Source organism: Salmo trutta, chromosome 30, assembly GCF_901001165.1.
Source record: "Salmo trutta chromosome 30, fSalTru1.1, whole genome shotgun sequence".
NCBI classification, from domain to species: Eukaryota; Metazoa; Chordata; class Actinopteri; order Salmoniformes; family Salmonidae; genus Salmo; species Salmo trutta.
Genome location: NC_042986.1, coordinates 18,251,983 through 18,264,103, shown reverse-complemented (window position 1 = coordinate 18,264,103; position 12,121 = coordinate 18,251,983). Strand labels below are relative to the sequence as shown.

At 41.3% G+C, this 12,121-nt stretch overlaps 2 protein-coding genes across 2 annotated transcripts; both read left to right on the top strand.

Annotated features, from left to right (window-relative positions):
• Window positions 1-213: 213 nt before the first annotated feature.
• Window positions 214-4,762, top strand: e2f1 (E2F transcription factor 1). The gene is made up of 7 exons (XM_029723162.1): window positions 214-1,686; window positions 1,855-1,957; window positions 2,093-2,312; window positions 2,495-2,647; window positions 2,731-2,845; window positions 2,988-3,216; window positions 3,344-4,762. Exons 1-7 carry the CDS (start codon window positions 1,441-1,443, stop codon window positions 3,577-3,579), a joined length of 1,302 nt encoding a protein of 433 aa, XP_029579022.1. The 5' UTR covers window positions 214-1,440; the 3' UTR covers window positions 3,580-4,762.
• Window positions 4,763-4,857: 95 nt separating this feature from the next.
• LOC115168159 (protein-glutamine gamma-glutamyltransferase 5) lies at window positions 4,858-10,939 on the top strand. Its single transcript, XM_029723161.1, has 14 exons — window positions 4,858-5,236; window positions 6,624-6,803; window positions 6,970-7,203; window positions 7,294-7,412; window positions 7,525-7,653; window positions 7,846-8,023; window positions 8,145-8,280; window positions 8,440-8,543; window positions 8,685-8,924; window positions 9,021-9,044; window positions 9,153-9,362; window positions 9,482-9,642; window positions 9,739-9,878; window positions 10,724-10,939. The coding sequence occupies exons 1-14, from the start codon at window positions 5,200-5,202 to the stop codon at window positions 10,872-10,874; spliced, it is 2,043 nt and encodes a 680-aa protein (XP_029579021.1). The 5' UTR covers window positions 4,858-5,199; the 3' UTR covers window positions 10,875-10,939.
• The last annotated feature ends 1,182 nt before the right edge of the window (window positions 10,940-12,121 follow it).

Below are 12,121 nucleotides of genomic sequence, written 5' to 3'. Positions count from 1 at the left end.
AGAATAAAGTGAATCATATGAGTTAGGATATAGTCCAATATACACTTTCTCACATTTTATCTGCCAAAAACATATTTTCCCATTCAAAACAACGAAAAGCGTCGTATCACACAGAGTGGCACTTCATGGAACCAATGACAAGTGTAGGATATTCTGACATTAGCGGGGCGCATTCACTCAGCCAATTGAAATCGTGATATTCATGCACATGCCAGTTTCGCGGCTAAAGGATTTGGCGGGTAAACCTCAACTCTTGTTCTGATCAGCTGGGATAATAGCACAAAATATCATAGTTGATTTGGGGCTCAGATGATACATTTTGTGCACGGATTATAGTCAAGGTGTTCATTGAAGCGATCCTTATGATTCGTTTATCGGATATGTAGATTTTTTTGTGAATATGTGTCATTATTTCAGTTTTGCGGTATTGCTTCCTGGGTGTGTTGACCAAAACGAGTGGGTGAAGAACTGAGTTTGCTAGTACTGTGTCTCGCTAGCATGCTAACTTGCCCAAATTTTGTAATTTGAAAGAACGCATTATATAAATCCGGTTATTTATTCTTCCAAGGGAAACTAGACGTTCTGGGTAGTGCAGTTTTGTTAGGAAGAGTAATAACTATTTAGATTGTTGCCTTGTTGTAGTTGATGTTTTGCTTGTGAGTTTCGTATGAAACTGAGTTGTGTTCAAAGTTAACCCTGAAGCGAACACAACCCAATGTCTTGGCTAACAATACTAGCAAGCCAGCTAGTTAACTAACTCGCTCAACTTTTCTAGGTCGTTGGATACAGTTTTCAATTAACTCTGTTCGCTAGCAACACAGTAAGCAAATTATTATCATTATGTTTACAACTTGCTCCAAACTAACGTTGATGTAAATCAACGTTAGTTACAGTAAATAACTAGTTAGCTAACAACAATGGACAAAGGGAAGGAGTTGCTAGATGTGGCCTCGCCGCACTCATTGGAAAGATGAAAATACCTAACGTTAGTTAGAAAAACTTCGCAGCGAGTTAGCACGCTAGCTAACGTTGGTGCTTGTTCATTACACTTTTTTCAACTATCAATATACCATAAGTGTTGCTGTATTGTATGGTTTCAGACTAACTACTGTATATTAGACTGAAGCTGTCAGGAACCTCAAACACTCTCAACGTTATTTTATAGCTGGCTAATTAGTAGGAATCACGCCCTATATTTGACAATACATTTTCGAATGAGTCAGCTTTGTGGAAGCTTGATTGTCAACAAGATACTGTTAATATTAGACATGTTTAACCTCAGTATTTGAAAGCCAACTCTTTAAATACGTTTACACTATTATGCACATACATTAGAGATGACATATGTCAAAAGGTGCTAATACTACCATACCAAGCCATTGGACTTGAATTCTGCCCCAACACGATCTAGGGGACTAGAGCACCCCAGTTGTGTGTGCGATGTCAGAGACGCTCCTGTCAGGTCAGACGTCAGAGGATCTATTGGTAGACTTTGAGTCTCTTCTGAATGCTGGGAGTATTGGCCTCTCAGAGGACCACCAAATAGTCATTATCTCCACTCCCAGCAATGTGGGCTTCAACTCTGCAGTCCCCAGCAACACTGGAGAGATTCTTCTGTTCGCCACCCCCCAAGGCCCTGCAGATGTGGTCCAGGACCAGCGACGGCCAACTTTGGGACGACCACCGGTAGTTAACTGACCATTTTGATATGGGTGTTGGCCGGAGTGTGACTAGAATGAGGTTATCCCTGTACGATGACTACAGAAAGTGTGTCTGAGAAATAATTATCTGTATGCATCCATACTAACTTTTTACCTTGTCCCCCCCCCCCCCCTTTTATAAATTGTGCTTCAGGTGAAGAGGAAGCTGGACTTGGACAGTGATCACCAATATGTGAGCACCTCTCGCCCCCCTTCTCTTGGGAGAGCCCCAACATCCACACCAGCACCTCCTAGAGGTACAAGACCCCCTGTTTTACATTCACAATTTAAATAAATATAACTATTAATGTTAATTCAGTTGTAACTATTATAATTTTGGCCAAAGGTAATACATACAAGTATTTTCATTCCTGTCTCCCTTTCTTTGTCAGTTCCAAAGCTTTCGACAGAGAAGTCTCGCTATGACACATCTCTGAACCTGACCACCAAGCGCTTCTTGGACCTTCTAGCCCAGTCTCCCGATGGGGTGGTGGACCTCAACTGGGCCTCGCAGGTCCTGGAAGTGCAGAAGAGGCGCATCTATGACATCACCAATGTCCTGGAGGGTATCCAGCTCATCTCCAAGAAATCAAAGAACAACATACAATGGCTGTAAGTCTGAACTCTTGTACTGTACATGACAATATGTGTTCTGGCCTTTCTGGCTTACAATCCTTATTGTGCTGGCCTCTACAGATATGAGTCAATGCATACATCAGTGATTCCACAGGATATTTGTATTAGAAAAACTTTTTTCAATTATCCTAACTATGAGTTCATTCTGTTTGTCACAGGGGGAACCGCATTGATGGAGCGTCTGTTTCCCGTTACCAGGACCTACAGAAAGAGGTCTCTGACTTCACACAGGCGGAGGAGAAACTGGATGAGCTCATTACCAAGTGTAACCTTCAGCTGAGACTCCTCACTGAGGATACCCAGAACAAGAAATATCCTTTTGTCTTGTTTTTTTTACTGTATGTGTTTGAATATGCATTGTAGGGCAGTGTTTTTTTCTTTAACATAATGGCACGCTGGGTTATGTGATGTGCCAGGATCTGCGGAAGTCTTTTGACTCTCCTGACCAGCTGGTGATGGTAATCAGAGCCCCTCCAGAGACCCAGATGCAAGTCTCAGAGCCCAGTGAGGTATGTGGGAGGGTAAAATGACAATGGACACTTGCTCAACACTCTTTTTCTGGACCAAATACTGTATTCCAGTTAATGTGGTTTAAACTTCAACCACAACTGTTGATTTGTCTTCTGTTATTCTTTTGTCGTCTTCTGGCAGGGCTATCAGGTCTCCCTGAAGAGCACTCAGGGTCCCATCGACGTCTTCCTGTGTCCAGAGGACAGTTCTGGTGTCTGCAGCCCAGTGACAGGCATCAGCCCCTCTAAAGCCACAGACCAGACAATGCCCCAGCATGCAGAACAACCACAGTGCAGCACCACACAGGAAATTACATCAACAGCTGTGTCCCAACAGAACTCCTCCCCTCTGCCATTATGTCGTGAAGCGGGTAAGCTCCTCTCACTAGTGTCACACTGTCACCCTGAGATTCAGGAATGTCTGAGATTTCTCCAAGAAATCCATTAACATTCCCCAATGGCTACTAAAAGTGCATTCCCTTTATTTCTGTCTTTCAGAAGCATTCCTGGAAGGCGACCCGTTCCCCAACCTGGGAGTGCTGCCGGACTTTGACCTTTCACCCCTGCCGTCCTCTGACTTCCTCGGTGGGGAGTGCTTTGGGAACCCACTGGATGGCTTCATCAACCTGTCCCCTCCACAGAGCCAGGACTACCACTTTGGTCTAGAGGAGCACGAGGGCATCAGCGAACTGTTTGACTGTGACTTTGGGGACCTGACCCCACTGGAGTTTTGACAATGTGGTGGAAAGGAAAACCCAAAGAACTAGAATGAGGTTCTGTTTCTATGGGAACACCCCATACCATCTCAGAACAAAGAAGCATACCCAAGTGGTTAAAATACAGAATTGTACAGCACAGACCGTACTAGCACTTAAGTTGCCTAGCAAAATAATTTAGTTTTAGTTGGCTATTTAATTTATTTATATACAAATCATGTTTTTGTACAGCTCCCCCCTAAGTGGTTTGTGCAGGTGTATTTGTGGGATATGGATGTGATTATCAGCTGGAATATTAGCATGTAAAGCTAATAATGAATTTGTTATATTAGACATTTTAGCCATAGTCTCAGGTGTAAGGAACAGTCAGACTTTTACAGTAAGAGTTGGGTTTCAGATGCATTTTAAAAAGTCATGCAGTATGTTGGCAAATGGTAATGGCAGGATATACACTGAGTGCACAAAACATTAAGAGCACCTGCTCTTTCCGTGACATAGGTGAATCTAGGTTAAAGCAAAATTAGGAAGGTGTTCCTAATGTTTGGTGTACTCTGTTTATATTCCCATGATTGTTTTATTTCCCCTCATGGGGTTATTTATTTCTCTGACCTGTGGGTGCCTATTAAAAACCCTTCCATAAGCTAATTACAAGGCACACACACATTAATGGTCGGACTGTCTCAGCCTTCAATTTGATTCTCTTGAAATGGCAGCTGAACTAATAATTATTTTTTAATGTGAGATGTTTTGTTTATTTTGTCATTATCATGAACCTCGTCACAACTCTTTTCTGCAAGACTCATGTAGTGCCTTGTAAAAAAACAAAACAATCAGGATGTCTGCTGTATGGATTGAATTCAGGTGTTATGCTGTGTGTAAAATTGAGGCGTTTATGAAAGTGTTTGATTTGAATTTCTTAACTGCAAGTTGTGGATTACTACTATTTGGGAGGGCCGTCAGGCTACTGTTCTTGACAAGTCAGCCACTGTGCTAACAACGTGTAAGGGAAACAAGGAAACTGATGCTGCAGTCAAAATCACATTGTTCTGCGCTTTATTTTATAACAATGTTACAACATGAAGATTTTTGCCACAAATTCCGTGCTAAAATAATTACTTGTACCAATCTAACAAATGGTTTCAAACATGTACTTTGCCTCAACTTTTGTTTTAAAGAATAAAAACATTTTGATTTGACCCTACAAAATGTGTTAAAAGCAAGTTCTGCTAAGAATAGGTATGTAAAGTAAAATATGACTGAAGTTCAGTGAGGTGAAGCAGAGGTACTGATAAGACTTCATCCCAAGCATTCCTACATGGCTTGTCATAAATGTACATCAGTAACACACAAGGCAATGAGTCAAACATCGGTTGACTTATTTGTTAATTTTCTAGTGGAACAATGTCTCTAAGAGTTGATAAAGATAATGTTTATCCATATGAGGGGATGTGCAGTACCTGTTAACTTATGCTATGCTATGTTGGTCCCCTGCCATTGTCCCCTCCCAAGATTGTAGCAGGTCATGTCTCATTTGCCTACAGTGTCTCGACACATAGTTCTCTCTCATCACAGACCGGTTCTCACTCTAGGAGGAGCAGTCTGTCCCTGGAACTTTCAAACAACTAGGGGAATTAAGACATGCTCACCATGCGATACACACACCAGCAGCAAACAGGTCTGTTTGTTTTTTTACTAACAGATATACTGTCTTAATTTGACCAGTTTCTCACAACAGGAAAATAATCCTGCAGCAACAGAAAATGTGGATTATAATTCATCAACATTTTTGTAGAGGTTGATACATTTCTCATTACGGCAAATCAAGTCTGACATTTTTAAGTGGAAATTACAAAATGTTGAAGTGTTTATAAACTAACTGTCCAGTGTTTCCAAATGTCTATGAAATAGAATGACATCATACTCTATGAGGAAATAGCAAGCATTTTTTAAACGTGCTCTTTGAGATACAAGTTTGAAGTGGGTTTTTTAAAGTGTTTTTTTCCTCCCATTTATGCTTTGGCCACAAATACGAGTATAGGACGAGTCAACAGCATTATTTAGGTATGAGTTAACAAACCATTAACTTTTAAAAGTGAGATTTTCACTGGACAGTTACTTTAAACCTTGAATACACTCTGCCTTTGATTTTCCTGCTGTGCACCTATACTACTTGTCTTTCTCATATGTTCAGAAACTTTAGTTTAAAGTAGATAAATACATGCATATATTGATAGTGTGGTGTGCTTTATCAAATGTATCCTCATAAATCCATGCTTTGTGTTTAATTCACTTTTGAGTCTGTTAAATCCTGTTCAATGAGGGAACCATGCTTTTGAATATTTAGTAATATATTTTCTTTATGTCATTGTTATGCCATTGTTTTTATTTCACGTATTAGCATTTGGCAATATACAAATAACAAATCCATGAGATAACAATTAAATGTAATTGTTACAAGGAAATTGGGCTGGCATTGGCATATTGTAGGAGCAACACTACTGTCCTTTGATTCCGATTGCACACAGCACAGACAGATACACACAATTCCTTGTTAGATTGGGCTGTATTCCTGTCATACAATGTTGTCATAGCCATTCAGCAACAGTATGATTGAGCAACTGTTTAAAAAAACACATAATAATAATATTTGTTTAAGGAGGTATCAGCTGTTATTTGAGGTAACATCACTGTCTCTTCTTATTGAGAGATGCTAATAAATGAACTATACCAGAAACATTTCCGACAGGCCTGAAGGTTATTCATTAAATGGCCTTTATAATTATAGGCAGCAAAAGGTTTTCAGAGAAGTATGTGACATTTGTCACAAGATGTCTTAAGTTGGAATAGCTATCAAAAGTGCAGTGTAGTGTGGCCTATAATCTTTCTCCCACAAACACGGACACACTCTGTTCCACTTGCAAATATACAGTGCATACCCCTCTCACATTGCCCTCCAGCGGTGTGTTTTCTTGCAGAGTGTACATGTCTATGCTGTTTGATAAGAGAAACTGTTTGTCTGCGTGCCTCATCTTCTTGGTGTCACTCTTTATTCCCCGGAGCAGATCTGAGGCTGAAGCATGTCAATCTGGAGGTCCATGACAACCACACGGCCCACCAGACACTGGGCCTGAGCTCCAGGCACCTGGTGGTACGGCGCGGGAGGCCTTTCAAAGTCACCATGCTGTTACATGGAAGAGTGTTCAACCCACAGAGGGAGACACTCATCTTTACTGCCCTGCTAGGTAGGCTACAGGCCAATATTTGATGTGAACTCTTTACGCTTTTCCTAGCAGTTATTTGTTATCGCCTCTCTGTTAAAACCTGTTCAGGACATACGATGAAAATATTTTTTCTGTCAGTTATTGCCTGTGGCTATTTCTCACCTTTTCTGACTGTTCTGCTGTATAGGTGGGATGTCTGTTGAAATCCCTGTCATGTTGTCGAAGGATGAGTCTATTTCTCGGTGGAGTGCCCATATCCACCCAGGGGAGAGGCATTCTCAGCCGGTTACTGTCCACGTCTGCTCCCCTGCTAAGGCTCCTGTGGGACTCTACGACCTCCAAGTCCACATTGTGTGTCTTGATGGGCAACGCAGCTTCGCCATAGGAAGCTTTGTCCTGCTGTGCAACCCCTGGCTTCAGTGTAGGTTCATGTGGTGGTGGTGGTGATGGTGATGATGATGATGATGACAACTACTGTTATCATCATTGACTGGGATTTTGTATTTTTCAGATGATGCCGTGTACATCCCTTTTGAAGACCAGAGAAATGAGTACGTTAAAAATGACTTTGGAATTTTGTACATGGGCACTCCTCACAATGTCATATCAAGACCATGGTCATTTGGCCAGGTAAGTAGCTGCAAAGAAAACCAACCTTCATTTATTGTTAATCATTGTGTCTCCTTGAGGAACCTACAGTAGTAACCCGATCCCCACCATCTCCTCTTCCTCCTGTGTGTAGTATGAACAGGGGATACTGGAGATTTGCCTTAACATCCTCCAGGTCAGCCCACAGCACAGCAAAGACAAGCAGGGAGATTACCTCCTCCGTGCAGACCCTGTCTACATCAGCAGAGTTGTGTGTGCCATGGTGTGTAAACTCTTATGCACTTTGATAGTTCCAAGACCTCAAATATCCGCAGATACTAGTCAGTTATGTTCAAAATACCTGAGTGTGTTCTCACCACACCACCCTCTATGACACACACACTCACAATGACTTTGTGTGATGCCCTCCTATTTTCTTTGTTTAGTGTCTGTGTTTATAACTGTTTATAACCAGGTCAATTGTGAAGATGATCGAGGTGTCTTGAAGGGGAACTGGTCAGGAAACTTTAAATATGGATTTAACCCGACGCAATGGACGGGCAGCGCAGACATCTTAAAGCTCTGGGGCCGATCCAATTTCAGCCCTGTACGGTACGGCCAGTGCTGGGTCTTTGCCTCAGTCATGTGTACAGGTAACTGACATTTGACTATCCATTTTAAAATGATTCACCATTAGAGGTCGTTCCAGTGGCAATATACAACAGTAAATATCATTGTCTTGAGTTGTCTTTCTGTGCTTTTTTCTTTTTTCAGTTATGAGAGTTTTGGGGATCCCATCAAGAGTTGTCACAATCTTTAACTCCGCCCATGACACCAATGGAAACCTGGTCATCGAGGAATATTACACCAATACCGGGGAAAAAATCAGCATGTCCAAGGACAGCATATGGTTGGTGTTCAATATCTCTACATGTCATATGTTTTGATCTGCAACAAACAACACTTTGTTTTCTCTCAGTCATCTAAGATGGTTTCATAACAATTGATAGTATTTTGTGCAATCGTTTATGTCCTAAATAAATAAATAGATTTCTGTGTCTATTTCCAGGAACTTCCATGTGTGGGTTGAATGCTGGATGTCACGACCAGACCTGGGCCCGGGGTTTGATGGGTGGCAGGTATTGGATCCAACTCCCCAGGAGAAAAGTGGAGGTCAAATACATCATTCTAATCTCTGAAATATCTGATCGTCAAATGTTTGCCTTTTCAACCGATGGCCTATTGATCAGATCCGCCAATTGTTCTGACATGCCTTTAAGTGAATAGAATGATAACATCTGCAACACTCTACAGGAATATTCTGCTGTGGTCCGTGTCCAGTGAAAGGCATCAGAAAGAAACGTTATGACGCCTTGTACGACGCTCCATTCATATATGCGTCGGTCAATGCGGACGTTGTCACGGTGATAGTGAGGGATGGGCTAGTGTTGGGGAGGAGCGTGGACACACAGAGGGTCGGATCTCACATCCTCACTAAGAACGTGGGCTCTGATGGACCCCAGAGCCTCACCTGTGCTTACAAGTGTAATGAAAGTAAGACTGCGCTAACATCGTGAAATCACACACAACTATAGAAACGTTATTCTGCTGTCAAGATGCAAATGTCTGACAGACTTGTCTTTTTTTTAGGTACCCATGCAACATGTGAAAGAGGTTGGTTTTAGTTTTTCCATAATATTAAAAAAAAAAAAATGTTTGTTATGTATGACATTTTTTGTTGTTGATGTTTCTTATCACACCTGGCCTTTTCTCTATCCGTAGCAACAGTTCAGAGTTTGGAGGTTTCCCTGAAGATTGAGAAAGTGCCAACGATGGGGGAGAACATTTGCTTGTTCATCACAGTCACAAACAGGGCGAACGTCCCCAAGGTTCTGAAAGAACATGTCAATGCTCAAACCAAAGAATACAACGGTAGCCCACAAGGCACGTTTTGGGAGGCAAATAAGCAGCTTCATATTGCACCATGTGCAGGTAATGAGTCACAACATCTCCCTTGTCCCTTCTCCAAGATAAATATTTCATAATCTGTTTCGATTTAGACACCCTCTATGCTCGACACTGTGCTTGCATTGTTACTGTGCTTCTTCTAGTTCTGTCAGTTCATCACCAGATCCCATACTCTGAGTATGAGAACATGCTTGTTGGGGAGGGCTTGCTGAATGTGGCGGTGGTCATAAAGGATGAACGGACCAAAGAGCGAGTCCTAGCGTCAGAAGAGTTCAACATCACCGCCCCACAGATCTCTATAGAGGTACAGGTTGCTCTCTAACAACTTATCTAGTCTTTATTGTGATAACTCTGGCTTTGACGTACCTCCCAGGGTTCCTGAAGTGCTTTTATTCCACAGGTCATTGGAGGGGATAACATTCAGCAAAAGAAGGAGCACAGTGCCCTGGTTTCTTTCACTAATGGTTTCACTATGCCCTTGAGCAGTGCTGTGCTGACAGTGGAAGGCTCAGGCTTGATGGAGGGCAAAGACCAGACAAAGTAAGTGATCGCCACCGGAAGACCAAAAGACTGATTATATTCTAAACTGTTCAGATAAAAACAAATAAGCTCTGTCTGAGCTATTTGGAACACATTTAACACTTTCTTTGTTTGAATGACAACGAAAAACCTGTTGTTCTTGTGGCTTGAGGAAGTAGTGTAAGAATGTGGTCTTGCTATGTCACCAGGTATGCTCTTCTTGATTGACAGTTTCATGGAACGGAATGTAACTGGTTGCATCATGAGATCTGACCTCTCACTAAAAAGGTCACACAGGTTGTAATGCCTGTCTTAGACAGGGAGGTTGTTTAGCAACAAAACCGACGTGTGCGAAACTATGGGAAAAAACAGATGAGGTTGGGGTAGATTGTTGAGAACATGTAAGCTATATTTCGTCTCCAATGTTTATTGAAAACATAAATACATTCGCACAATGAGCACCTCTCTCTCAAATACATCGTTACAGATGTTGGTTAGCTAGCTAGCGACTTTTTTTGCCATATTTGCATTGACATGAAATCAGTCAAAACACCTCAAAACAAGACATGTTATCAAAAACAAGATGAAACGAGACATTTACGATTCTCCACATGACAGTTTCTAGTCATTCTTGCTAGAAATGTGGATAACCAGAACACGCTGACTTCTGCCATATGGAAGCGCACACATCGTTTTCGTGAAGTTGTCGTGAAGTTGTCAGTTTACCTCTCTATGGGGTCTTAGCAACAGTAGAAGGAATAGGGGAGTTCAAAGATCTTATCGTGACATCCTGGATTCATTTCATCCAGTCATTCCTTGTCATTCTTTACTCCAGCTATTCTCTAATACTATTTTGTTCCTCGTAGGGTGTACCTCCTGCAGCCAGGACAGACCATTGAGAAAAAGGTTTCTTTCACCCCCACCACAACCGGCACCAAACTGTTGCAGGCAAGCCTGGCTTACAACAACAGTCCCACAGCCATCAGAAGCTTCCAGAAAGTCTCTGTTTTTGCATAAAGCTCACTTTTTGTATTTCTCTGCCTTTGGTAAATTAATATTAAAATGCTCGTTCTATTTCTTAATTTCTTTTTGTATTGTTAGGTATTACTGCACAGTTGTAGCTTAAGCTAGAAACAGGAGCATTTTGCTGCACATGCTATAATATCTGCAAAAAATGTTTACACAACCAATATATATACACTACCGTTCAAAGGTTTGGGGTCACTTAGAAATATCCTTGTTTTTGAAAGAAAAGCACATTTTCTGTCCATTAAATAACATTAAATTGATCAGAAATACAGTGTAGACATTGATAATGTTGTAAATGACTATTGTAGCTGGAAACGGCTGATTTTCTCTGTCAGTTAGGTTAGTATTGTGTAGTAACTACAATGTTGTTGATTCATCCTCAGTTTTCTATCACAGCCATTTAATAACTCTGTAACTGTTTTTAAGTCACTATTGGCTTCATGGTGAAATCCCTGAGAGGTTTCCTTCCTCTCTGGCAACTGAGTTAGGAAGGACCCCGGTATCTTTGTAGTGTCTGGGTGTGTCCAAAGTATAAGTAATAACTTCATCATGCTCAAAGGGTGTCTGCTTTTTTGTTTTACCCATCTACCAATCGGTGCCCTTCTTTGTGAGGTATTGTAAAACCTCCCTGCTTTGTGGTTGAATCTGTGTTTGAATTCATTGCTCAGCTGAGGGACCTTACAGATAATTGTACGAGTGGGGTACAGAGATGAGGTAGTCATTCAAAAATCATGTTAGACACTATTATTGTACGCAAAGTGAGTCCATGCAACTTTTTATGTGACTTGTTAAGCAAATTTTTACTCCTGAACTTATTTAGGCTTGCCTTAACAAAAGGGTTGAATACTTATTGGCTCAAGACACTTTTAATGAAAAACATCATTTAACTTTGACATTATGTGGTATCGTGTGTAGGCCAATCTCAATTTAATCAATTTTAAATTCAGGCTGTAACATCACAAAACGAGGAAAAAAGTGAAGTGGTGTGAATACTTTTTGAAGGCACTGTAAATTCAGCTCTCCAGCAGGAGGAACTCACTGGCATGCTCTTGTAGGTGGTGAGTGTATTGGACATTTTGACAGTGCTCTTCAACAAGCCTATAAGGACCAGGGATACAGATCAGCTTATAGAGGACTTGGGTTGTGTGTAGGGGAGAGTGGGCTATGTTGAGCCACTCTTGTTTCTAGGAAACCATACACAAAATTAATAATATGATCAAATATTTAGGTAGAGG